The sequence below is a fragment of the Petaurus breviceps genome, unplaced genomic scaffold, assembly GCF_028583685.1.
Source record: "Petaurus breviceps papuanus isolate PSGF00001 unplaced genomic scaffold, PetGlider_PUasm1.0 183, whole genome shotgun sequence".
Lineage (NCBI taxonomy): Eukaryota > Metazoa > Chordata > Mammalia > Diprotodontia > Petauridae > Petaurus > Petaurus breviceps.
In genome coordinates this window covers 22,626,613-22,654,053 of record NW_027185791.1, presented here as the reverse complement: position 1 = coordinate 22,654,053, position 27,441 = coordinate 22,626,613, and the positions used below count along the sequence as shown (strand labels likewise).

The window sequence follows — 27,441 nt, the reverse complement described above, 5'->3', positions numbered from 1 at the left end:
CAACCTTATGTCCTTCAAAACTGGCAGATGGTGTTGAAGATCCTGAAGGTCACACCAGCTTGAAATAATCCATCAGGGATGTCTGCTTCCTGCGCCACTTGAGATCCTTAAGGGTCTTGGATATGGGAACATAACAAAGACATGCTGACATTTAACCTTGAGGCTGTAACCAATGATGGGCTCTGCAGCCTCAATGTCTCTAGCAAGGTGGTCAATTATTCCAAGCCACCCTTCAAGCCTAGAAACTGAGAGTGGCACAAGCATTTTTTCCTCTGCTGTGCATAGCCACAAATGTGCATGGTTGTTAATATGAAATTGAAAATGAAGTCATTAATAAAATTAAATGAATGCTTGAAGATGAAAAAGTTAAATGTGCAAATGTTGAGGACTGATTGTACTCAATCCTATGAAAGCAAAAGGATCTCAAAGTGAGAAGGCAGAGAAAAAGAAAGTTCTGCCTAAATTCTGCTACCCAGAAAGAGGTAATATTCTGCATGTATAAAGCAGGGTATAATACAGAAGGACTATCAACTCCTATCACATGTTTACACTGTTAAAGCCCTTGTTCTTCCTCTGAAAGACACACAATGTCAGAATAGGAAGGGTAGTCAGAGGACATCTAGCCTGACCTGACCGAGAATCACCTCGAAAACACTTCCATGACAGGGTCAGAAGACCACAGCTAACAGCAAATCTATGACATTAGGGAATAGCCGATGCCACTTCTGTACAGTCTTAATTCAATCCAATTCAATCCAGCAAATATATGTTAAGAAGCTCTACTCTGTGTTTAGAAAAGGCACCGTGCTATGTATGTGTTAAATGGAAAGATCTCTCTCTGCTTGGCGGAGGCAAGATTAACACTCTCTTTGAAATCTCCACCCCTTATCTTTTGGGATTCTTTGCCAGCATTTCCTCTCCCTTCGCCTTCTCAGCAGAATGGGAAAGGGATTTCTCTCCATCGCAAGCCCCAGTGGCAGTGACAGCTTACAGCATAAGCACATGGCAGAAGAGACACGTGTTTGCCTAGGCAGGCTGAAGGCTCCGACTCTGCCTGCTTTCTTTGGCCTTTCTCTTTCCTTTGTTTTTGTTTTTGTTCTGGGGGAGTTTTGTTTCGTTTTGTTTCAGCGAGGCATTCAGGGTTAAGTGACTTGCCCAAGGTCACACAACTAGGAAGCATCAAGTGTCTGAGGTCACATTTGAACGCAGGTCCTTCTGATTCCAGTGTCGGTGCTCTATCACGCCACCTAATGGCTCCTCTGTTTCCCTCCTTAAGCCTTGGCTCTAATGTTACGAATAGAAAACTCCTGGGTTCAGGGTGCAAGCTCCAGATGACCAGATCTATTGCCCTAACCATGAGAGCTCTCAAGGAAAAGGTGATTCCACTCCCCAGCCTAGCTGCAGCCCTGCCTTAGTCGGCTAAATGAAGACCTTATGAGCTGCTCAGAGTAAGCACATCCAAGGTGAACATGAAATAATTATTCAGCAGTCTCACGAAGTTGTCTTTACCTTTCAGGGGTACACAATGGGCCATTTGATATGCTTTATGTATTCTGCAACTGTTTTGCATTGAGCCCTTTGCATTTTGTGCAGTTTTTGTGTTGGAGGAAATAAATCACTGTCCAGAGCTGGTACCCGTATTTTACAATGAGTCCCTTTTCCAGAGGAGACCTTGTTACACTAATTTGGGGCTAAGTCTAAAAATGAACTATACCTAAGGTTTGTTTCAGAGCTTTCCTTGGAATTGCTTCTGTTCCTTTCCTCGGAATTTCATTCTTGACGTCTTCCAATCCATCCTGTGCTAACTTTCCCTGTAGAATTTCGGCCCATCCACTTTTTCTCTGTGCCCTTCAAAATCTGTTCTCCCTAATGCCTGACTGCTTGTCATTATGCATCAAGCTCTTTCCTTTTAGAACCAAATTTTGTTTTCTATGGCTCAAAAATTGGGCCTTTACACATTTTTAACTCTACTATGACATTTTAATTAGAAAGATTACCTCCTCTTCCTCTCAACTAAGGTAAAAAAAAAGATAAGAACAAGGTATACCCGTTGATCCTAGGAAATATTTGACATTAAATATACCCAGATTTTCTAAGCTTCTATATAAAAGCATCAGAAATATAAAGGAGGAAATTTAGGTGTTTTTTTAAATATTATCTTGAATGCCATATTATGCATTTATTATAGGGCCCAAAGTATATATGAGAAATTGAAGAATAGCATATTCTAATATTCTAAAATTTAGATTCCTTTTCTTCCACATTTAAATGTCAGTCTGTGCCTTTTGTTAGAAATGTTTTCTAAATTGTTCTGTCAAAGACAGGCTAAAACATTTGAAGGGTAATTCAAGGTTTTAAAATACAGGGAGTTAGGAACAATATAAGTTACATTTCCTCTAAGGAGGAAACATTTTAAGCTTTGCTACAGCATTCTTCTTAATCATCAGAAGATCCCTATGAGCTAAGAAACAGAAAGCAGTTCTTTCTCTCATTTTAAGGCCATAAAAACAGACTTTCAGAGAAATTAAGTGGTTTCCTGAAGAAGTGGCAAGGTCAGGAACGGACCTAGACTTCATTCCCATTATTAAATGAGGAGTCATGTTCATTTTTGTTCGTGCTATTTTCGCTTAAATTAAGCAGATCAGAAAACCCATAAAAATACAATTATTTCAATAGATTCAGAAAAGGTCATTGATAAAATGCAACATCCATTTATGATTTCCAAAGGCATAAAAAGCACAGATATGGAAGGATTTTTTCTAATATGTGATGAAAAAAGAATTTCTTTCAAACTGAGTTACAGTTATTTTAGTGGAGAAACATTAGGTTTTCCTAGTAACAGTGGGGGTTAGTAAAGAACTTTCCACTCTCAATGTTAATATTTGACATTTTTTTAAGTGTTGTGTAAAACAATATGGAAAGAAAAATTAATTTGATGAGCTTAAAATGTTTATTAGCAAATGATAAAATGTTATATAAAACATGACAACAAAATAATCAAGAAAAGAAGTGACTTTGGCAAGATAATGAGCTATAAGGAAAATGCTCAGCAATCAGTATACCTGTATCTAAATCTATATCTATAATAACAATCAGAAGAAATTGCTAGAAAAAAAACATGGTTATGAATTTCAGATATTTGAACAATAACCTACTAAGACATATACAAGGGATAAATTAAAGACAACTCTGGAAATGATTTTGCAGAGGAGGGAAAAGAAGAAGAAAAAAACCATTGGAAAAATATGCAATAAAAAATGACTGGGTCAAGCCAATATACTAAAGATGGCCATACTAAATTAATTTATAATGTAATTCAATGTCAATTTTTAAAAAGTGGATGTCTTTGCGGTGTCTTTATAAATAATATGATAAATGTGTTGATGATATAATGTATATGAAAGGATAACCAGAATATCAATGGGAATTACTTTTAAAAATTTCAAGTAAAGGGTACTTTTAATGCCAAATTTCAAAATAATCATTAAAATTATCTTGTACATGTATACTGGCTTAAAAACTGAAAAAGAGGTCATTGGAATAGAATAGATTAATATAGACTGAGAACTAAAGGTATGTAATAGTTTGATAAATTCAAAATCACATAACACAAAGGAAGTGAATCATTATTCATTAGAAACTCTTGAGAAAATTAGATTGCTATACAGCTATATAAAAAAAATCAGATTAGAGCTACATCTCAGACCATATACTGCAATAAATTTCAAGTGGATCAATGATGTAATATGAAAGGTAACATAAGCAATGAGAAGAAAATGCAATGACATGCCTATCACAATTGTGGAGAGGAAAATTATTAAAAACAGGTTTAGAGAGAAATGTAGTAAATTTTGTTTTGGATAGAAGTTTAAAGTGACACAGGAACATCCAGCTGGAGTTTTGCTGTCAGCTGGCAATGATAAACTGGTATATATGTGTTTAGTGTATGTGTACATGTATTCGTATAGATGGATATGTTTTTATATGCATATAGGTACAAATAAATTTTATCTAAATTTGGGAACTGTCCAAATAGATATAATAATTGAATTAGTAGGAGATGAAAGAATTACTAAGAGAAAAAATGTAAAGGGAACAAGAAGGCAGTCCAGGTCAGAGCATTATGCAATATCAATATAAAAAAAACAAGGGGATAGATAATGATCTAACGAGTGAGATGGAATCAGAGTCTAGAAGAGAGTCAAGCAATGTAAAGAAAAGAGAAAGTATCCAAAAGGAGGGGATAGAAAACACTGGTGAAAACTACAGAGAGGTCAGGCAGACTGAGAACTGAACCGATACCATTGGGTTTGGAAGCTGGGTTCATTTGTAACCTTATCAAATCTGACCCAGGGTTCTATCCTGACAACATCTTCTTGAACTCGGAATCTATCGCCTAACATGTTCAGTACCCTTGGCAGTTTTGTGTCATATTCAAATTTGATAATCATGCCATCCAAGAACGTTGAATACCACAGACCCAAGCCCTGCGACACCCCATTAGTTATCTCCTTCCTAACTGATTCTTTTGAAACAATCTTTCAACCAGTTCCAACAAACAACTATGAAACAGTTTTAACAAAAGAAGGGGGGAAAGAAGAAATAAATCATTGGAAAACTATCCAATAAAAATGACTAGGTCAAGTCAATATACTAAAGATGGTAATACTACCCAAATTAGTTTATAATTTAATTCAATGTTAATTAAAAACAGTGGGTATCGTTGTAGAGTCATATAAAACCATGATAAATATGTTGATAATATAATGTATATGAAAGAATAACCATAATATCAATGGGAATTATAAAAAGTTTTTTTTAAAGCAAAGGGAACTTTTCATGCCAAATCTCAAAATAATTGCACTAATATCTAGCCCAGAGCTCTGCACTGTTTCCAAAATAACAGTATGGAAACCTTTGTCAAATGCTTTGTTAAAATCTAGGTAAATTATGTATTTGCAGCTGTCTCCAAATCTACTTGTTTAATCATGCTAGTTACAATGATATGGTTTGTGCAACAGAATCTATTCTTGACGAAGCCATGTGATCACCATTTTTCTCCATTTGTTCACTAATAATCTTTTTAATAGCAATCTTGAATTTGCCAGGAATTGAATTCAAATTCACTAGCCTATAATTTGTAAATTTGGGGTTGAATTTGCCTATACTCTACTTAACCTAGATGCATTTGTCATGTAAGAACACATCTTGATGATTCTTTGGATTTAAACAAGTCATGGACACCTTCCTAAATGTTACAAGAAATGTCTTTGAATTAATTAGCTGAGGGACCTGATCTCACATTTTGAGGCCTATATAAAATCACTGAGGTAGCTGGAATTAAAAATTCAAGAAAGTAGGTGGCTAAAAAGAGTGTTCTAGGAAAAGACTCAAGGAGGAACTGTTTGGCAGGAGTTAGAAGATGTGTGCCTTGAAAGCTGAACGTCCCATCTTCCCATTGGTATCCTTGCAATATTTCTAGAATAGCCAATGGCAGGATCTGCATCAAGAGATAAAGACAGATTGAGTCAAGGTTTTACAAAGATCTAGGAGGAAAACACTACACCTCCCTAAAGGGAACATGTTAGGAACTCCAGCAAAAGGACTTCCAGGAGCTTTAATTGACCTGTGGACAAATGTGCTCTCTAAGCTGGAGACCACTTTCTCCTGGATTCCGTACATACTTTGTGAAAGAATGTGATGTAGATTTGGAAGGTGTTTCATGCTGCATATTTTCCCTTTTGAAAAGCTAATTATGTCTCACCAATTTACACCAACTCATAATGGGTTAGGAAGCATATTATTAGGGATTCCTGAACCCCTCCTGAGTATTACAGAGATATTCCGAAACCTCAGGGTTTCCCCTAGATTCTTCTAGATACTTAAGGAGAGATTAACTAGCCTTGTTCTGGGAACACAATACATTAGTGGGGGGAGGGGATAATGCCAGAATACACACACACACACACACACACACACACACACATAATCGATAGTTTGCAGGACCCATTCTCATCCCTTTTTTTGGAAAAAAAGAATCAGGAAATTTGCCTGACCCATTGATGCAGTATGTCTCTGGCTCATTTTCCTATTTAGAAAACTGAGTTATCTGCCCTTTTCCAATACTTCTCCTATCCCCCCCCCCCAATCTTTCTGAGATCACTGAAAATGACTCATCAATAATACGTAGCACTTACTTCTACAATCTTGGATACAGTTCATCTGAATATGTGACGATCTAATTAAGGACAGCTTGTTGAACTCTTATTATCTTCTTGCTTTCCTCAGTCATCAATCTATTGGTAAGTTTTATTTTTTCTTTTCTGTTCTAAAGATCATTCTTCTTGGCAGAGAAAACAAAAAGAAGCTAAGAGCAGCACAGTCCTGCCTTGTATTTGTGGGACATCACCATCGTCCTTTGTACCCCTAGAAACAGTTTTCTTCCTTCTCTGTTTTTTTCTTTTTGATGAAACATAATGAGAAAACCTTTTTGTTGTCCTTGGCTTCCCTCCATAACCTCAGCTCATTTTGTGATTTAATGTTCCTGATGGTGTTCCTAGAAGATAGGAAGAATGGATTCATCCTCATGATCTTTCTCCCTTCCATCTTCTATACATATATTTTAAACATCGAAGTTGCTTTGTGCCTTCCTTGTGCCACCAAATTAAATTAGTCTCTTCAAATTATTACTCCTTTTCCTTCTCATCGGAATCGTTCTTATTTCTGTCTTCAAATTACATTCTTGACAGGTTCCCATTATGTTTTCTCCTAACTTTCTTTAAAGACTATTAATCCATAATATCCATCCTACCTTTTATCTGACTCTTTGAATTTTTTTTCCCTAAATCTAGAATATATGTGACTAGGTGGAGCTTTCCTCTCCTCCATCACAAAATCTAATGGTTCTAATGGAAGTTATCACTTCCCTACAATGGACTCATAACTTCCACATTAGTAATCAGTTCCAAACTTTCTTTCCTTCTTATTCTGACTCAATTCTTCCTTTTCATGGAACCACCACTAGCCCTATCCCCCCTTGTTTTTAACCTTCTTTTCTTTTACCCTTATAGCTCTCTTGGACTTTTATTCAATCAGTTATCAAGTGCTTTCCTTCCTCTCCTTTCCTACCTCTACAAGTCTTATAAGAACTTTAGTAATATCTGCTGGATTCTTTTTTCTGGTTTGATTTTCTTTTTTGAACCTTATTTAAGTATTTTATTTTCCCCAACTCCTTGTAAAACAATTTTAACATTCATTTTTAAAACTTTGAGTTCCAAATTCCTCTCTTCCCCCTTCCTCAAACCCCATTGAAAAAGCAAGCAATTTGATATGTTATACACGTAGTCATGCAAAACATATTTCCATATTAGTCATGTTAAAAAAACATAGAACAAAAATAACCCCTCAAGAAAAATAAAGTAAAAAAAGAGTATTGTCCAAACTGTATTCAGATTATATCGCTCAGAATAGCTCTTACAACATTGCTATTACTTTGTACACAATACATATCACTTTGTATCAGCTCCTCTAAGTCTTTCCAGGTTTCTCTGAAACCATCCTGCTCATCACTTCTTATAGCACAATAGTATTCCATCACAATCATATAGCGCAATTTTTTCAGACATTCCTCAGTTGATGGGCATCTTCCCGGTCTCCAACTCCCTGTCACCAGAAAAGAGCTGCTAGAAATATTTCCATACATATAGGTCCTTTTCCCTTTTTTCTCTCTTTTTGGATACAGACCTAGTAGCAGCTTTCTAGGTCAAAGGGCATGCACAGTTTTATAGCCCTTTGGGCACAGTTCCAAATTGCTCTAAAGAATGGTTGAATGAGTTCACAGTCCCACTAACTATGCATTAATGCCTCATTTTGCCCTCATCGCCTCCAACATTTATCATTCTCCTTTGCTGTCCTATTAGTCAACTTCATATACGTACCTCAGAATTGTTTCAATTTGCATTTCTTCAAATCAATAGTAATTTAGATCACCTTCTTATGTGGCTTATAGATAGTTTTGATTACTTCATGTGAAAACTGATTATATCTTTTGATCATTTATCAATTGGGGAATAGCCCTTTATTTTAGAAATTTGACTCAGATCAATATATGTCTGAGAAATAAGGCCTTTATCAGAGAAACTTGCTTCATTTTTTTTCCCCCACAGTTACTATTGCTAACTGGATTTCCTTCCATCCTGTTCCTCCCACACACAGATTATTCTATTCTCTCTCTCTCCTTTCACTCTGTCCCTCCTCAAAAGTGCTTTGCTTCTGACTACTGTCTCTCCCAAACTTCCCCCCATCTATCACCCCTGACTTCTCTTATCAACTTTCCCTCCAACTTTCTTGCAGGGTAAAATTGATTTCCATACCCAATTGAGTGTGTATGTTATTCTGTCTTTGAGTCAATTCTTATGCCAGTAAGGTTCAATCAGTCCCCCCCACCCCATCTCCCCCTCTACTGTAAAAGCTTTTTCTTGCCTCTTTTATGTTCTATTCTAACCTCCCTTTCTCCCAGTGTATTGCTCTTTCTAATCCTTTCATTTTATTTTTTAGACATCATTCCTTCATATTCAACTTATACCTGTGCCATCTGTCTATATATGCTCCTAACTGCCCTAATGATGAGAAAGCTTTTGAGTTACAAGAATCATCTTACCATGTAGGAATGTAAACAGTTTAACCTCATTAAGTTCCTTATGATTTCCCTTTCCTGTTTCCCTTTTTATTCTTCTCTTGAGTCTTTCATTTACAAGTCAAAATTTCAATTGAGTTCTGATCTTTTCATCAAGGATGCTTGAAAGTCCTCTGTTTCATTGAATATCCATTTTATTACACTCAGTTTTTCTGGGTAGGTGATTCTTGACTGTAATCCTGGTTCTCTTGCCCTCCAGAATATCAAATTTCAAGTCCTCAGATCCTTTAATGTAGAAACTATTAAATTTGGTGTAATCTTTACTGTGGCTTCATGATACTTGAATTATTTCTTTCTGACTATTTGCAATATTTTCTCCTTGAACTATGAACTCTGGAACTTGATAATAATATTCCTGAGAGTTTTCAATTTGAGATCTCTTTCAGGAGGTGATCAATGGATTCTTTCAATTGCTATTTTACCCCCTGATTTACCTTGATACCTTCTTGAAAGATGATGTCTAAGCTCTTTCATCTGTAGCCTGGGAGCTCCAGAAGCAGGTGCTGCTGCTGCTGATTCAGTAGCTCCAAGGTCTGCCCCTGATTTGTTGGTGTTGGGGCTGTGCTGGCACAGCTTTGCTACACTGTGTTCCACTCTCACCCAGGTGCAACAGACCTTTCCCGCTGACCTAAACTGTCTTTCTCTGGAAAATTATTTCAACCTGTCCTTTTGTGGGTTTTTCTGTTTCAGGAATTGTTTCATGACATTATTTAATGGCATTTGGAGAGGTTTGGAGGAGCTCTCAGAAAAGTCACTGCCTTTTCTCCACCCTCTTGGCTCTGCTTCCCCTCCATCTGTTGGATTCTTACAATAATCTCCTGATAGAGCTTTCTTCCTAAAGCTTTTCTACCTTGGTAAAAAAAATAGCTCTTGAATTTATACCAGGCCTGTGATTTTTTTTTCCTTTTTAGTTTGGAACACCTAAGAAGGAAACTCCTCTACTATCTCTGTATTTAAATTGTATTCTGTTCTCATTCCCCTGACCATTCTCCCATTCCAAGTCAGAACAGTAAGTAAATTTGTGAGGAGGCAATATAAAGGGGCAATATTATGAAGACTGTAAGAGGGAACATAGAAGTAACATGCAAATTGTCTCAAACATAATTTACAAATTGTATCCTATATTAATCAAAAGTCACATCCTAGTAACATGTGCTAAATTGGGGGAAGCCATTTAATCTCTGCCATCAGTGTCTTGGTCCTACGCTATGTAAATCCCAGACAAATTCCAGACCTCCAAAGTAAAGAGCAGCTGATCCCAAAATGGGGCTGATAATTTTGAAATGATATGGACATATGAACTTTAGAGTATTACTGACAATTTTGAAATGATTTGAATAAATTAATGAACTAAGCCTAAGGTGGCACAGATAAGAGTCAGTCTGTTACTCCTAAAACTCATTAAAAATGAGACTTCAAAACTTTTTTACCCCAAGCCCTCATCCATCACCACCAGGTCCATGCTGCAAAGTGCTGCCAATTCTAATACATAGTTATATGAGTGGTTGTGTCTCTCGCCTTCCTCATCTCTTACCCAGAATGCCTGCCTTCCTTCACTATCTCATCTCCTTTCCCACCCTATCTGACTCTGCACCACTTTCCCTGCTCGTTTCTATACATTCTGGGTGTTATTAAAGTGTAATTGCAGTCTCACTTCTTATTGCCATTGTGGTCTTTCCTAGCAAATACCCAAAGGACCATGTATGTCTTCCCCCATTTCATAATTTCAAAAATTATTTATCAGCTTAAATACATGCCAGCAATTCCTCTGCTACTTTCTTCTGGGACAGTAAGGAGTTAAGTAACTTGTCAGTGACAAAATCTAGGATGTGTCAAATCAGGGCTTGACGTTCAGTTTTCCTGATGCTGAGACTAGCTCTCTTATCACACTACCTTGCCTTTCAGCAGTGGAAAATATGGAGATCACTAAATTATACTTCTTTGTTTTCATGAAACCCTTCATGACAAGGCTGATATGTTTTGTTTTTGTTGCCAAGCAGAGAAGGGGTCAAATGTTGTGGGCTAGAGCAATAACATTCCTGATTTAAAAAAAAGACTTAAATTCTTCTGTTTCTTCGGAAATATTGCCCTTGGCTACCCTCTTCATCAACTAGGAGCTGACTGGTTTTTTACTTAAAGTTGTCATTACAAAAAATGCCTTTCTTGCAATCAAAAGAGCACTAATTCAGACACACAGCATACATGTACATCTCTATTAGGCAACAGGAAGTAAAATCAAGCCATTTGCATTGATTTCTTACATAAGCTAGCTATGTATTATAAAACTGAGGCTCCAGCGTAAAGTGATGCACTTTCAATATAGTTAACAAGATGAATGCAATGCTGTTCTAACCTAAATTTCTGCTCTGTTGAATACTATTTTTATCCTGACTTTCATTATGAAATTAGAAATGCAGTTCTAGAAAGATTATTGAGTTAATGGTTGTACATAAACCCAGTTCCTCTTCATCACCTCAAAGCAACAAGTTATACACTAAATAAAGGTGTGATACCATTACCAAATGATGGAAGAAAGTAAAGAAATGCTCATAGGGAAACATCTACTAAATAACCAGCACAAAGACTGAACAATTAAATAAATATATATGTTCTATATTGCCACAAAGAAATAGTATGGCATAAAAAATAACGAGAGGGGAAATCTCCAAACAAATGTTATCATAACTACATCCGAATCCCCAGAATTGAAATTGGAACAACTATGAGAAGAAGCTAGGCAGTGCAGGGGATACATACTAGGTCTGGACTCAGGAAGACATGAGTTCAAATCCAGCCTTAGATACTTACTAGCTGTGTGACTCTGGGCAAGTCACTTAACCCTTTTTGCCTCACTTTGTAGAGAAGGAAATGAAAAACCACTCCAGTATCTTTGTAAAAAAAAAAAACACAAGAAAAAGAAACAAATGAGGTCACAAAGAGTGAGACATGACTGAAAATAACTGAAGAAAACCCAAGTTCCTTTTCTGGAACTGCTAGGTACTGAGGCAAGTCACTTCCCTGAGAGAGGTAACCTCAGAATCTTTCTATGTGCTATTATGTTTTGTGACAGCTGGGTGGTGTTGAATACAATATTTTAAATGCTGATGTAAGGATGCTGGCCCTTAAGACAGGAAGACTCATCTTTATGAGTTCAAATCAGACATAGACTAACTGGACAAATCATTTAGCCCTTTTGCCTCAGTTCCTCATCTGGAAAATGAGAAAATGTAAAACCATTCTAGGATTTTTGCCATGAAAACCCCAAATGGGGTCAGACAAGAGTGAAACAATGAACAACAATGACAAGAAGGAGCCCCAGAGTGGCTGGGAAGCATAGTAAAATCATTAAAGAATAAGGTAAGTTCTTAAATGAATTTTTTAAAGAATCAATGGGAAAGAAAAGAAATCAGTATTTATACAGTGCCTATTATGTGGCAGGCATGGTGCTAAGTGCTTTTTATAAATATGATCTCATTTGATCCTCACAACAAATCTTAGAAGTGGGTGCTATTTTTAAAATTGAGTAAACTGAGGCAAACAGAGATTAAGTGACTTTCCTAGGATCATACATATAGTAAGTACATGAGTTCAGATTTGAACTCAGGTCTTCCTGAGTCCAAATCTCATTTGACTGTGCCATCAGCTGCCTAATTATTTAGAAGAAAAAGTTAAAAATTTTAAGAATATATCACACACATGTACACAAATGAAGGAAAAGGTAAAATGCATCAATGTTGTGATGCAATAAAAATATTAGAAAAGTGCTCAAAGGAAGAAAAAGTTTTTAAAAATTGAAATCCTTAAAAGCCAAAGCAATTGCCTTTAAAGAGAAACTTTGGTAAGATAATCTGAAAAGAACAAGTCTTAACAGCAAAATGTCATCCAAAAAATCTGAATACAATATTTTAAACTCTAATGTAAGAAAGCTTCTCAAAAATATTGGAGAGTGAAGGCAAAAGAGGAATTGAGAGAACCTATAGGGCTCCATCAGAGAGGAACCTAGAGTTTAACTCACCCATAAATATAGTCATCAGGTTCCAAGGCTTCATCATTAAATACCAACATTTATAAGTATTCAGGAGGAGATACTTCACATATGAAGGAAAAGCAGTAAGAATTGTCCAAAATTCTTTTGCTGACCACACACACACACAAGAAAGAAAATGTTGGCATATAATATGGTGAAAAGCAAAGAAAATTCATTTATATACCAAAGTTATGTATTTTGTAAATATTAACTTCAAATATTGTTCAATTATTCTGCCACATCATGTATCTCACTTCTATTTGAAGTTATTTTGAATCCAAAAGTAAAAATTTACCTTTTCTCTATTAAATTTCACTGTAGTAGATACAACTGAATAATCAAATGAAATATTTTAAAATTGTAACTATACTGATTAACCAGGGGGGGAAAAATCATATTACTTTAGAAATTTAACTAGGCTTTAAATTGGCTTCAAATTCTTTCAACGTGCCTAACTTTATAGCTAAGGAATTCTTTTGCATTTATTTTGTAAGCTTCATCAACAGTGTAAAGGTTTTTTAGAAACCCCAATGCTAGAATTTACTGAATTCCTTCCAGACAATAAATAAATTATAGCACATAAAGCTAAAGAAATAAAAACTTTCCAAATTTAATCATGGAAAGAATATCAGTTTTGTAGTCAGACAATATAGATGGGAATGTTGCTATTTATAGCCTGCATGACCTTAGAAAAGTCCCTTAGCCTTTCTGGACTTCATTAATATATAAATAAAGTGAGGAGATTGAACTGGAGAGTTTCAAAGGTCCTTTCTTGCTCTACCATACTTCAGTCTATAACTTTTCTTGGAAATTGAAGCTAGGACAAGTGGTTATCTGTCAGTTTGATAATGTTCAACAATGATGAGTTCATCATGAACAAACTGTTCTGCTCCCAGTCCAATGGTCGATAATTATTTTAACTGATAGTTTTTTTCCTCATAGAGGATGTTAAGGTTTCAAAAGTTTGATGAGTTTGGGAAAATACTGAGCAATTTTAAAGATTCATGGACAGTAGGGAGGCTCATCATCCTGAGGTAATACTGTATCTCCTGACTGCTTACCTTCTAGCTTTTTTCTTGATGCCAATATAATGAAAATCTAATTGTGTAATGCCCAATTTCTCAAAATAGTAAATTACATGAAAGGTGAATCTAAAGAGGTATTGGGAAATTTTATTTTTAAGGTAATAGTGTAAAAACTCTCTTTGTTTTCAAATATAAAAAAATGGAATACTATGAAAGATGCTACATAAATTTTAAATTACTCTGTGACACATAAATTCCTTTAGTTCAGGAATAATATGATAAGTTAATTCCTTCTACGTTAAGTGAATATCTAGTAAATATTGTCAGGAATACCTTTATGGCACTTGACTTGAAGTGGTCATTTACTGCTCTCTGTCAGCAAAAGAGGATGACTTTCTAAGTCATACATCACAAAAAAATTAGTGAGCTACAAGGTCTCTTGCCATTTTATGAAAAGATGGCATCTGAATCTACACCATTTAAAAATCATTTGAAGTTGGAGTGGCTAGGTGGCACAGTGAATAGATCACCAGCCCTTGGAGTCAGGAGGACCTGAGTTCATATTTGGCCTCAGACACTTAACACTTACTAGTCATGTGACCTTGGGCAAGTCACTTAACCCCAATTTCCCTGCCTATCCCCCTCCAAAAAAAAGCAAAAAAAAAAAAAAAAAAGAATCAATTGAAGCAACTTGGGTTGGTTAACCTAAAGAAGAGAAAGTTGAGAATGGGGAATGGTAGGTTGCTTTATGAATACATTTGAAGGGCTGCTATGTGAAAGAAGAATTACATTTGTTCTGTTTGGCCCCAAAATAGTAAAACTAGGAGCAAAATACTAAAGAAAAATTTGAAATAACAGCAGGAAAATCCTTCTAACATGGTGCCATCAGAGTACAATTAGCTGCCTTGGTCAATATTATTTTCTCCTTAACCAAGTATCTGCAAATAGGAACTAGATAACAACCCCCTTCTGAACACATTATGGTGGGGATTCTTTATTGATAGGGGCTTGTACTAGATAAACACAGAATTTACTTTCAGTTCGAAAAATTCTGTGACTCTAATGTTAGAGGCATGAAGTAAAGCTATTATTTCAAATATCCCTTTTTAAATGGTACATTTTTAATTTCTTATTCATTTCAAGTTATTTTTAAAGTCATGTTTCATAATTCTTCTTTAAAAACTAAATTTCTTATACTTTTAAGAAACGGAGTACTAAATGATTAGATTTTAATCATCTTGGCATTCAGGCAAAATCAGGGAAAGAATCTTTAAAAAAAAAAAAAGGAAAAAACAAACTTCCATTGCCCTTTCCTAATTGTTAGAAAGCATCACTTTAAAAAAATTAATTCCTTCCTACTAATTCAAAATGAAAGAATTCACAGATCATTTCCAGAAAAAGAAAAAAAGACACCAAATTGTACAAACTCCAAGTGGTTAAATTTATCAATTCAATTCAGAAACAAGTTCTATAAACCATCAGGATAAATACTTTCAAATACAAAGGAAGGAACTTTCAAATAACACAAGATTCATCTGTACTCACTAGAAAAAGATGGGTGTGGCCAGGTAGCACAGTGAGTAAGAGCACCGGCTCCAGTGTCGGGATGACCTGGGGATTAAATCTGGTCTCAGATATGTAGCACCACACCCAGAAATAACTGGCCTTGTAACCTTGAGCAAGTTAAGTAACCCTGATTGCTTAAAAAAAAAAAGAAAGAAAGAAAAAGATGATACTGGAATAATGTGTTCTGAAGATCAATGATTTTTAGGATACAGACCAGGGTGACCTATCCTGCAAGTGTGAGCTTAACCATGTAGGACAAAAGATGGATATTCAGTAATAAAGTCTGGTACATTTTTAGAAAGACAATCAGAACTGATGAGATTATTTGACTCTCAAACACCCCAAAGAACAGAAACACAGGAAGAGTGAATAAATGTAGCAGGCAAGGACAGTAACATCAACAAAATGACAACAGAGAGACCAGTGAGAGGCTTTTTTCTCAATATGTACAAGAAGACAGGTAGAAATCTGGTAGAGGCAATAGAGAAGAGACAGAAGCAGTATTATGGACAAACTTGGCAACACTTTACCTATAAGTGAATGCTTCTGTTATCGGGCTACATTACAACATGAAGGGGTACATAAAAAGGGGGAAAATAAGAAGGGGAAGAAGAAGACTGAGTGATGCCCCGAGGTCAGTCAAGGGCTGGCAATGAGGGGAAGTTCACCCAGTCTCAGAAAGAGAAAAGCCTATAGGAGAGTGGGGGGACGGTTAAAAAGGAGGAGAAAAGGAGGCCTTACTTTCGAGGTGGAAGGGGGTTCCACTATATAATGCTCCTAAGAGTGAACAGATTTAGTCCATAAAAGAAGATGAGGACCTTACATGGGATGAAACCTGGGAGATTTGGTACTTGAAAAATCTACTTGTCCTGGAAGGTGGGAGAGGGGGAGCTGGAAGCCCTGTGGACAACTAGAATCTAGATATTTCCAAGCAAAAGAAACAAAAGTCAACAAGAGAGTATCTAGATCAATGGTGGGCTGCGGGATAAGCAAGGGCCAGTAAGTATCCTCTCTGACACTTGGCAATACTTATCGCACAGTGGAAAAGGGCAACCCTTGGGTCAGGCCTTAGTAGACAGAGAGAGAAAGTACCTGGAGGGTAGTGCCTAGAGAGGTACCTAGGAAGCTTTGCTAGCATGAAGAATGCAGAGAAAAGTAAGAGATTAGATAATTATAGGGGTCGTAATTAAGACACTACAGGTATAGAGCAAACAGGGACAATGATGGAGAAGGAAGAGAAGGAGAGAAACACTTTTTTTGGAAAGGGGTGCAAAAATTAGATTTAAAAACTAAGGAGCGGGACTAGCTGAAGGGCAGGAGTGAAAGGGGGAATATCAAATGAGAAGAAGGCATCAGAGGTGTGGGGAAGAGAGCCAGTGCGAACAGAGACATTTAAAAAGATTGAAGTAAAGCAACTGAAGGAACATAATACTCTGTTTACAGCAGAAGAGAGGACTAGAAACCAAAAAGCTTCTGAACAGATAACAGTAGTATGTCTAGGATAAGAAGGGAAGTGATAGAATGGGGAAAGCATCTTTGTGTCAAATTTTTCTGGTAAGGGTTTGGTATCCAAGATATATAGAAACAAATATGTATATTATAAGTATGGTGCAGGTATGAAGGTGCCCTTAGGGTTAATATTAAGGGTTGCCTTTGCAGTACCTTGGGAGGCCCTCCTGAGACTGAGAATGTCCTAAAATAAACTTCCCCCTTATCCAGGACCATAAAAATTCCTTGTCACTCCTCCATCCTGGGTCATAAAATTTCTCCTGTCTCCCTTATCTTGTGTCATCCATCTTCCTCATCCTGTCCCTAAATCTCCAACCCCCATTAGAAACTCTAAAACTACATCACTGTCCTATAGGTTTGGTAGCTTTCTGGCTACATAAATCTGGTCCTTTTCCTTTGTTTAGCTCCTTGCTAAATCTCAGTCCCATATGCTTTTATGTCAATAAAGCTCCCATTGGGTAAAGAGAAGGTCTAAGTAGATTCTTTCAAAATCCGAACCAGCTCTCCCAACTCTTACCCCAACAAATACATATATGTAAATATCTGGACATATGCAAAAACTCTAACAGCCACTCCCTAATAGATAAACGTTTAAAGAATATAAACAGTTTTCAAAAGAAATGCAAAGTATTCACAACCAACTAAAAATCTTCCAACTCACAATAATAAGACACATGCAAATCAAAACAAGCCAGGGGTTTTACTTTATACCTTCCAAACTAGAAAACTGGCCAAAATGACCCCCAAATTGCAATAGTCAGTGTCGGAGAAGTGGTGAAAAGGGCAAAAAGATGAACACACTAGCGCAATGTTGGTGGAGCTATGAAATGGTTAAAAAACATTGGAAAGCAATTTGGAATATGCAAATAAAGGAACTAAAATATATATAATCTCTTTTGACCAGAGACTCCATTACTGAGCTTGTTCTCAATTGATAAGAAAAAAGTACCACATACTGCAAGATATTACTAGCAGCACTTTTTGTGTATAGCAAAAATTGCAAAGAAAGTAAATGCCCATCAATTGGGGATGGCTAAACAAATTGTGCAATATTGTGTTGTAAGAAATGATGTGATGAATACATAAAAGCATTCGAAAGATCTCTATGAACTAAGGCAAAGTGAAGTATGCAGAACTAAGAAAAATCATATAAATGGTAACTACAATCATGTTCATGGAAATGACACACACACAAATCCAAAGTAAATGTAACATAGTTATAAAGATCAAAGGGAATTCAAATGAAGAGATCCCTAACCTAGCCGTTCATGGAGATGGGACATCCACAGGTATTGCACACTGCAAATATTGCTGGACTTTCTCAAGGTATTGATCAGTTGTACTGATTTTTCTTTTTCTGTTTGTCATATGGCATGGCTCTCTGGGAGAAGGAAGGATGCGTAGGATACTATGGTGATATGAGACAGAAAATAACAATAAAGAGTCATTTAAAAAACAAGTAAAATACACTGAAAAGCATTGGGAAGCAGACAGGTATTACAAAAGATAAAATATTGAGCCTACAGTCAGGAAGACCCAAATTTAAATATGGCCTTAGATGTTTACTAGATGAATGACACTGGGCAAGTCCCTTTCAAAAAAAAAAAAAACAACAAACTAAAGCCTCTGTTTTTCTTAGTTTTCCTCAAATGGAGATAATTGAGAGTTTTTATGAAGATGAAATGAGATAGTATCTGTAAAGCACTTAGCCCAGCACGTGCTATATAGGAGCTGTGCTTTCTGACTTCTCCTTCCCATCACAGCTGTCCCATTATAAGATTTAGGGAGTAAATAGTTATGAAAAATGAGTTTCATGTGACAAGCATAAAGTGTTGTGGAAATGCTAAATAATAGGCAACTGCAAGACTTATCATTCTATTTAGTTCTGCATTAAGGTCCAATTCCCTTGTCAAACCTGCTTTATTAAGATGCAGGCAAACTTCACCCTTTTTAAAAGGGTTACATTCTAATTTTACTGTGGTTTTGTACTTAGAGAAATGGATGTGGAGACAGTGATAAGGCAGAAGATAATAGGTTCAGAGAGATTAATTGGGTGACTATAATTCAGTCTAAAGTTCTAACTGTATTACAAAGGTTTATGAGATCATCAGGACTCTTGGAACTGAATTATATCTTCAGTGATCAGTCTCTTCTTTCTCCATTCCCATTTTTATCACATGTAGAAAATTCATGTTTTTGAGACTATAAAACAATTTATTGAGGACATGTAAAGGAAATCATTTAGGATTTTTATACTCGACAGGTTAAAGAAAAATTACAATGGCATCAAACTAGCAAGTACAAAAATTACAGAGACTTGAGGGTCAATTTCTTGCTAAGCAGTTCTTTTATCAAAGGCAAAAGAAGACAACCAGACTATCAGGAAGTATAATATATCCAGAATGGGAAAGGACCTGAGAGGTCACCTAATACATGCTCTTCATTTTACAGATGAGGAAACTGAGGTTCAGGGATATCAAGGGACTTGTCCAAGATACACCATAAACAAGTGTCAGTGATGTGATTTGAACCCCAGTTTTCAGACTCTAGAGACAATATTCACATACACTCAACCACATCCATTCACACACACACACACACACACACACACACACACAGTAATTACTGAAATTTTGCAGAATCACATCTGACAAATTGTCGAGTCCTTGTCAATACTCCCATTTTGCCTTCTTAATTTCCCTGATGGGGCAGATAGGTGGCACAATGGATAGAATACCAGGCCTGGTGTCCGGAAGACTCATCTTCCTTAGTTCAAATCTGGCTTCTAGCTGTGTGACCCTGAGCAAGTCATTTGACGCTGTTTGCTTCAGTTTCCTCCTCTGTAAAATGAGCTGGAGAAGGAAAGAGCAAACCGCTCCAGTATTTCTGCCAAGAAAACCCTAAATGAGGTTGCAAAGGGTCAGACACAACTGAAAAAGAGCCCAACAACAAAGTCTCCCTGGGGCTGCCCTTTCCCCAGATATCTCAGCCTTTGCATCTCAGGTTTTGACAGATACCCCCTAGCATCAACCAAAAGGGTTTATTCTTATATGCCCAGCTATAAGCAAGATTTGACACCTGGTTTAAAATATATGAATAATTTGATGTAATAAAATATAGTTTAATTTATAAAAATCTCTCCCTGTACTTTATGTCAAATAAAATTAACCAGTTCCATAACTCAGAAAAAAGTAAACCTCCACATAGAAATGGGTATATCTTACTTCAAATGGGAGCTCCGTTAATTCTAGATTTCCAGACAAATCCAGTTTCTCCAGATTTTCACAGTCTCCTAATTCTGGAGGAACACTCTTCAGATGGTTGAAACTGACATTGAGTTCTTTCAGGCTCTTCAAATAACCTGTTGCCATAGAATGTTGCCATCAGTTGAACAGGTGTCATTCGAAAGAAACAACGGCATTTATCAAACACTTGCATAAATAATCATTGTAGAGGGAGTGAAAATTGAACAGTCTATTTATGAGCAGAAACAAGTGTATGATTTCCCATGTATTTTGCCTCTTGATCATAAATTATCAAATAACATTTCATTGTTTCATGGTACATGCCATGTTTTCTTATGAGATCATTTGAACCTTCAAAGTGGGGGACATGCCTTCTTATTGTCCTATATCCCCACCTCTGCATCAAACACAGTACTTGTCACACAGTAAACCCTAAAGCTGTGACTACAATGGGCCAACTAAGGCTTTGCCACCAGAATTTAGAGGGGATAAAAATTATAAATAAGTATTTGAAAAGATTCAGTAATTTTGAAATGGATTACATTTACGAATTGTCAGCACATATATCTATTTGAAAGCATAGAAACAACTGAATTTAGGACTTAGTGAGAAAAGTTAGTTAAAATATGAAGCAACCAGACAGTCATATTATTAATAAGATCCATGTGTGGACCTATAATAACTAATTCCCACTCCAGCTCACATGAATTTGCTTTAATTACTTCTTGAATTATTTTCACCTCATATATCGCAAAATTGATGAGAGAATGTCTCATGCAACTTCTTTTGGGGATGTTATTTGTTCTGGCTACCAAAAGTGCTAAATATTCAGAAAATGTCTATTGAATTGAGCTGAATTTATAAAAAGCAATCAGCAACTGCATTCAATTGATTCAATTCATTTTCTTTACAGTCAATAAACAGAAAGTGCTTATTTTGCACCATTTAATAGAAGTAGCTCAACATAATGACTCAGAAAGTCCTATTTTCAAATCCTACCTCAGTCACAGACTGGCTATGGAATATTAGGTATGTCACGAGACTTCTCAACCCCCACCCCCATGCAACAACATGAGACAATTCAACCACAAAGCAGATTCCCATCTACACTGGTGGAGAGTTATTTTTTAATTACTACGTATGTATAAGAGAGACAGACAGAGAAAGAGACACACAGAGAGAGAATATCTATACATGTATTTGGTATCCCAAAAGTCTTAGTTCAATCTTAATCTTTATAACTTTTTGGGACAACCTGAATAGGGTTCATATCATTCCCCACAAAAAATTAATACATACTTCAAAATTCAGCAGTTATTATTTCAAAATAATTGGAAGCATTATGCTGTAGGTGTTGAGGAAGATGTAAAATGCCCTTGCCCTTGTGGAGCTTACAATCTAGTGGAGGGATGTCTCATACATTGATAACTAAAATTACACTGAGATATAAATATACTAAGGAGGGTCCTTTTGTAAGGTGCTATGCAAAGACTACAGGAATAAAAACCATTATCAAAAGGGCTAATAAAAAGAAATCTAATTTCTTTGTCCAGTTCACTTTTCAGAACTCCACTGAAGATGAGGGAAGTTATAATTTATAGTAAGTTAATTTCATGTTCCTGCAACATTAATGGATTTTCCAGGGACATGTGGAATTTAATTTTTACTTCAGTTGAACTTCAGAATTTTACAAATGTCATCATTACCATGAGAGAAAAGACAGGCAAACAAACCAAAAAAAAAAACCCTCCCCCACCAGGTTATTATGTATATTCAGAAGAATTTATGAATAAATTTTATAAGTAAGTATGCATTCTAATTCAACATCAGATAAAGAGACATAGACATATTTCCAGATTTGTATATCTAGTTCAAAACACATATGTAAGCAGTTGGGGCATCTAGCTGTACAACCCTACAGTAGTATACAAAGTATAACAATTACAAAGTATAATAACTAAGTTCTCAGACAATGAAGATTACAATTTTTGTATCTTTAAAGAACTTTTAATATGCAAAATTGAGGCTGGGTGGCACAGTGGGTAGAGTTCTGGGGTTGAAGTCAAGAACTTGTTTAGTTATTTTTCAGTCATCTCTGTCTCTTCATGACCTCTTTTGGGATCTTCTTGGCAAAGATAATGGAGTGGTTTGCCATTTCTTCTCCAGCTCACTTTATAGATGAGAAAACTAAAGCAATCAGGCTTAAGTGACTTGCCCAGGGTCACACAGCCAGTAAATGTTCAAGGCCAGATTTGAACTCAGGAAGAAGAAGCTTCCTGATTACAGGCCCAGCACTCTATTCAAAGCAGCATGACCTAAGTTCAAATGTAGCCTGGGCAAGTGAATTAAGCTCTGGCTGTCTCCGTTTCTTCACCTATAATATAAGGATAATAATACCACCTACCTCACAGGATTGTTGTGAAGATCAGATGAGGTAATGTCTGTAAAGCATTTCTGCACATAATTGGCACTTAATAAATGGGTGTTCCCTTCTGCTTTTCCAATATATCTTCCTTTTAATATTATCAACTTTTTCACACGATTTGGTAATGAGAAGGGAGTCTCAATATTTTGATACATTCTTTTATTCTTCATCATGAAATCACACTGTTTACACATTTTTATTACAAATGCTTGAGAGACAGCCCAGCCTTGATTGCTGTACATAGGATTTTAATGGGATGTAAATCAGATAAACTCTAAGATCACTGAAGCATATTTTTCTCCATCTCTTGGATAAATTTCTTTTCTTTTTTGTCTTTTGGAGGACAATTGGGGTTAAGTAACTTGCCCAAGGTTACATGGCTAGTTTTCGTGTGTGTGTGTGTGGGTGTTGTGTCTGAGACCGGAACTGAACTGGGGTCCTCCCGACTCCGGGGCCAGCGCTTTACTCATTGCCACCTAGCTGCCCCATCTTGGATAAATTTCTTAACCTTTTATGATATGTTTCATGGTATAAGTTGTGTTATGGTATTACATCTCCACTTGGGAATTTCTATGATTCTGGAACAATTTTGTTTCTAAGTATACCAATATAATTTGTCTTTCAATGGGGACAAGTCTTAAAAGCCCAGTTAGTTAAAAAGAAATCTCCAAAGCATGTTTTTTCAGTGAGTGTTTATGCTTAACTTTCTTCTGTCAGTTGTTCTGGTATGTCCTTGAATGAAAAGCTGAGTTTCATCTGCATGACATGCTGTTCTTGAATGGTTTCAGTCATCTCCAACTCCCCATTTTCCCATTTGGGATTTTCTGGGCAGATGCTGGAGTGGTTTGCTATTTTCTTCTCTGGCTCATTTTAGAAATGAGGAACCAAAGCAAACAGAGTTAAGTGACTTGCCCGGGCTCACACAACTATTAAGTGTCTGGTCACATATGAACTCAGGTCTTCCTGATTCAACGACCAGTCCTCTAGTCACTGAGACACCTAGCAGCCTCCTGTACTGAGTTCTAGGGATGCAAAAAAAAAAGGCAAAAGATAGCTCCTGCCCTCGAGGAAATTCAGACAACATGCAAACGATTATATACAAAGCAAAATATAAACAGGATAAATAGGAAATAATAGAAAGAAGGCATTAAAAAGCAAACAAAAGGAGGAGAAGGAAGTCAGTAGGTGGAGTTGAGAAGAGAGAGGGAATGTCTTACTGATGGAACAGCCAGGAGGCCAGCGTCCGAGAGTATTCAGTGAGGATTAATGTACAAGAAGACTGGAAAGGTCACTACCTTTCAAACCTCACTAGGGGGTTAGGTTATAAAGTATTTTCAATGTCAGACTTGGTGCTTGATCCCAGAGGCAAAAGTGAGCCACTAGCATTTCCCAAGTAGGAGAGTAGTATGTTCACATCTGAGCTTTAAGGAAAATCGCTTTGGTGGCTGAACAATGGCGTGAGGAGAGACTTGAGGCAGGCAGACCTATCAGCCAGCTACTGAGAAGGACAGAAGGGAGTATATATGAATGATGCTGCAGAGATGAACTTGACAGCCTTTGATAACTGCTTGGATATGGGGGGTGAGGGATAGTGAGGAATCCTAGATGACTTCTAGCTTCTGACCCCGAAGGACTGGGAGGATATTGTTGACTTCTACAGTAATAGGAAAGGTAGGAAGCAAGGAGCTTTTAGGGGAAAGAAGCAAGCAGAGTACTGTGCCTATTATTAGGTAGGCATGATGAATGTCAACTCTGAAAACAAATTACCAAAGAGTCATAGAGTTTATGCAACATCTGTTAACTGTGGAAATGCCAAAGAGCTCACACAGATTATCATAAACACTGTTAACTCTGAAAAATAAAATAAACCAAAATACTAATCGTCGTCGTGAGCAAAAGGCTTTCTTTATTCCATTCTTTATTCCCCACGTGTTGGGGCCTTCTGATACCAAGGGGATCAGCATTAGTATGGGCAAATCTCAGGACATATACTAGTGACTGCCCAGGGAGCTGTAGCCTTGACAATGAGGGACAGCAACAAGAGCAGTTTGATTCACAGCAGACCTTCATGACATGAACATGGGTACTGCAGGTGCTTGTCCAAGATCGGAGACCACCTGGGGCTGGTGCAAAACAATTCGGAGATTTTGCTAGAGCTGAGTTCATCCAGAGGGTGAGCACAAGGCATTGCTCTTGTGCCAAGCTTAGGGCAAAGCTTGCTTGCTGGGTCTTAGCTCTGAAAAACAGGTTGCCTCCTAATACTAAGAAGAGGGTGGTGGTCTTGGCATGGGGATCCTGACAGGAAATAAAACTGGCCAGAGACTAGACCTTTAAGAACTTCCAGTCAGTCCTTGAAGTACAAGTTCTCAACTCTGAGATGCCTGCAGTGACCCAAAGGCCCACTTCCTTCTCTCCTTCTCTGCCATTGTTCAACTCTCCTTTCAGTTTCCTTTTTACCTGTTGGTAATGCAGGCTTTACAATTTACCTGTGTTATCCAGGCTTTACAATTCAATCCAATAAATTAAAGTAGGTGGGGTATGCCATGTCCTTAATTTTGTCTGTCTTAATGATCTTTGAAATACCTGATTCCATCACACCCATATCTACTGTAATATCCCTAACAGTAATCAATGTTGAGGCTTTAAATAATACAACTGTTGCCCAACTTCTTGTAATAATTTTGCTTGTTTAGTTGTTTTTCAGTTGTGCCCCACTCTTTCTGACTCCATTTGGGATTTTCTTGGCAAAGATATTAGAGTAGTTTGCCATTTCCTTCTCCAGCTCATTTTGCAGATGAGAAAACAGGCAAACAGGGTTAAGTGACTTGCCCAGGGTCACCTAAGTAGGAAATGTCTGAGATCAGATTTGAACTCAGGAAGATGAGTCTTCCTGACTCCATGCCTGGCACCACCTAATTGCCCTTGGAATAATACTAATTCTTAAAAACCACAGAAATAAAAACACTACAAAAGAACAAATAAAAATAAAACAAAAGTTTCATTTGGTCAAAGTCAGATGTTCTGAGTTAGCCTAGTATCCGTAGAAGCACAACCTATGGCTGTTGCTGTCATGAAATTAAAGCATATCAAAATTATCTGAAACCTCATCATCATCATGCCTGTTCAGTCATTTTGAAACACTCACCAATTTCTTGATTCCCTCAGCTTTCTCTCCTCTGTGCTTCAGGTCTGGAGGAGGGAGCACTCCACTCCTGCCAGAGCTCTCCTTTATAGAGAACTAGGATCTAACCTTCAACAGCCCCCATTGTTCAGCAATCCTGTGTGGTTGGGACTCACAGAGCAATACACCCACCTGTACTTGGTACTCGGCCGTGTTTCCCAGACCCCACTACCACCACTTTCAGCTTCCTTTGGTGTTGTCTTCTCCCATTTGATTATAAGCTCCTTGAGGACTGTAATGGGAATGTAAATTTAAATATCTCCCCTTCCCCTAGGCTAACGGGCACCTGGAGCCTGGGGTGGGAGGCTTGTTTTTCAGTAGATACTTTTTGATTGGCCAGTGGGTCCAAAAGGTTGTCACATTCTCTGAGCCAGGAGAAGGCTATATAAGCCCTGATGTGAGGCTTTGTTTGGGGCTCACTTTGAGAAGTGTTCTGTGATTTCATCTGGATTCTGGGAAGCCGTTGTTGAGAGCCCCCCCTCGGCTTTGAAAAAACCCAGATATTGAAACCCAGATGTTGATTTGGTATGGATGTAATGGTTGGACAGTTTGGAAATCTGTCTACTTGATGTGTTTCTGTCTTGATAATTCTGTCTGTATATTCTGAAGTTCGGGGTGCTGACCTTTTCCCCCTGAACTAGGTAAACGATACATATTTGACTGATTAGTAAGTTTGTTAACCCATTTTGAGTTGCTTTCCTTTAACAAAGCAGATCCAAGAACCTGTGTTGGCAGCCACCCTGAGGATGCTGGGGTGCTTTCTGCTACAAGGACACATACACATACTCATACATATACACACATATGTAAGAAACCAGGCAGCTTCTAAGAAGAACCTTCTCTTGGTTTCCTCTATTAAAAGATGATTAATGGAACTTGGGACATTAGTGAGAGTGCTATAAGTCAAGTCCATGTCACTTCTTCTTTTGTCCCAGACAGGCCACTGTTACACCCAGCTGAACCACACACTCCCTTCTTCAATCTGCTAGGCATTTAGTAGAAATGTGGAGAAACAGGTTTATGTAAAACAAGGAAGAAGTGCTTGCCTTTGGACAGAGGGCAATATAAATTGCCAATTTGAGACTATGGATGTGATTGGGTAGGATCAGATTAACTGAGTTCTCTAGATGCAGACTCTGTAAATCTGTGTTCTATGGAAAGCTTCATTTAGCTGAAACATGGAAAGTCAAGGTTTGGCTCAGATCGTGTGCATATTTCATTCCATTCTCAGGTTTTCTAACACATCGAGATATTTGTATCTATTACAAGAATAATGTCGCACGATCTATGGAGGCATTTGGTCTAATCAGGAGCTTATGTCACTTTTATATCTCGGCATAAATACATGTTATAATAGGGAGGGCTGAAAATAAAGTATTTTTTAGCTTCTGTCCACTCAGTGATAGGAGTAGAAAGTATTTATTCTAGGAATCTCACACAACCAATTCTCTTTTGAATTGTTTACACAGGCCATTTTATCCACTCTTCTCAGTAATATTTTTCCTGTTCTTTCCACAACTGTTGCAATTAAATATCATTACACAGGGGCTATTTTTTCCCTTTCTCACAATCCTTATAGGAGATAAGCTTTATTTATTTGGGAGGGGGACTTAACGTTCTTCTCTAATGATGACTTTGGACCTCTTCTCCTTTGAAGGCCACTGCACACTAATATGCCATCTTCTCCAGTCTTTCTTAATATGATCTTCCTTCCCCCAGAGCATTCCCTCCCTTTTCCAAGTGGCTTAAAATCTGACACACAGTCTGT

General features: G+C 37.1%; 1 protein-coding gene across 2 annotated transcripts in view; it reads right to left on the bottom strand.

Annotated features, from left to right (window-relative positions):
* LRRC2 (leucine rich repeat containing 2) overlaps positions 1 to 27,441 on the bottom strand; it is a 181,349-nt gene that overhangs the window by 43,738 nt on the left and 110,170 nt on the right. For both annotated transcript variants that reach the window (XM_069087764.1, XM_069087765.1), the window contains exon 5: positions 20,047 to 20,183. In XM_069087764.1, coding sequence (XP_068943865.1) covers positions 20,047 to 20,183 — 137 coding nt within the window. The remainder of the gene's footprint in view (positions 1 to 20,046; positions 20,184 to 27,441) is intronic.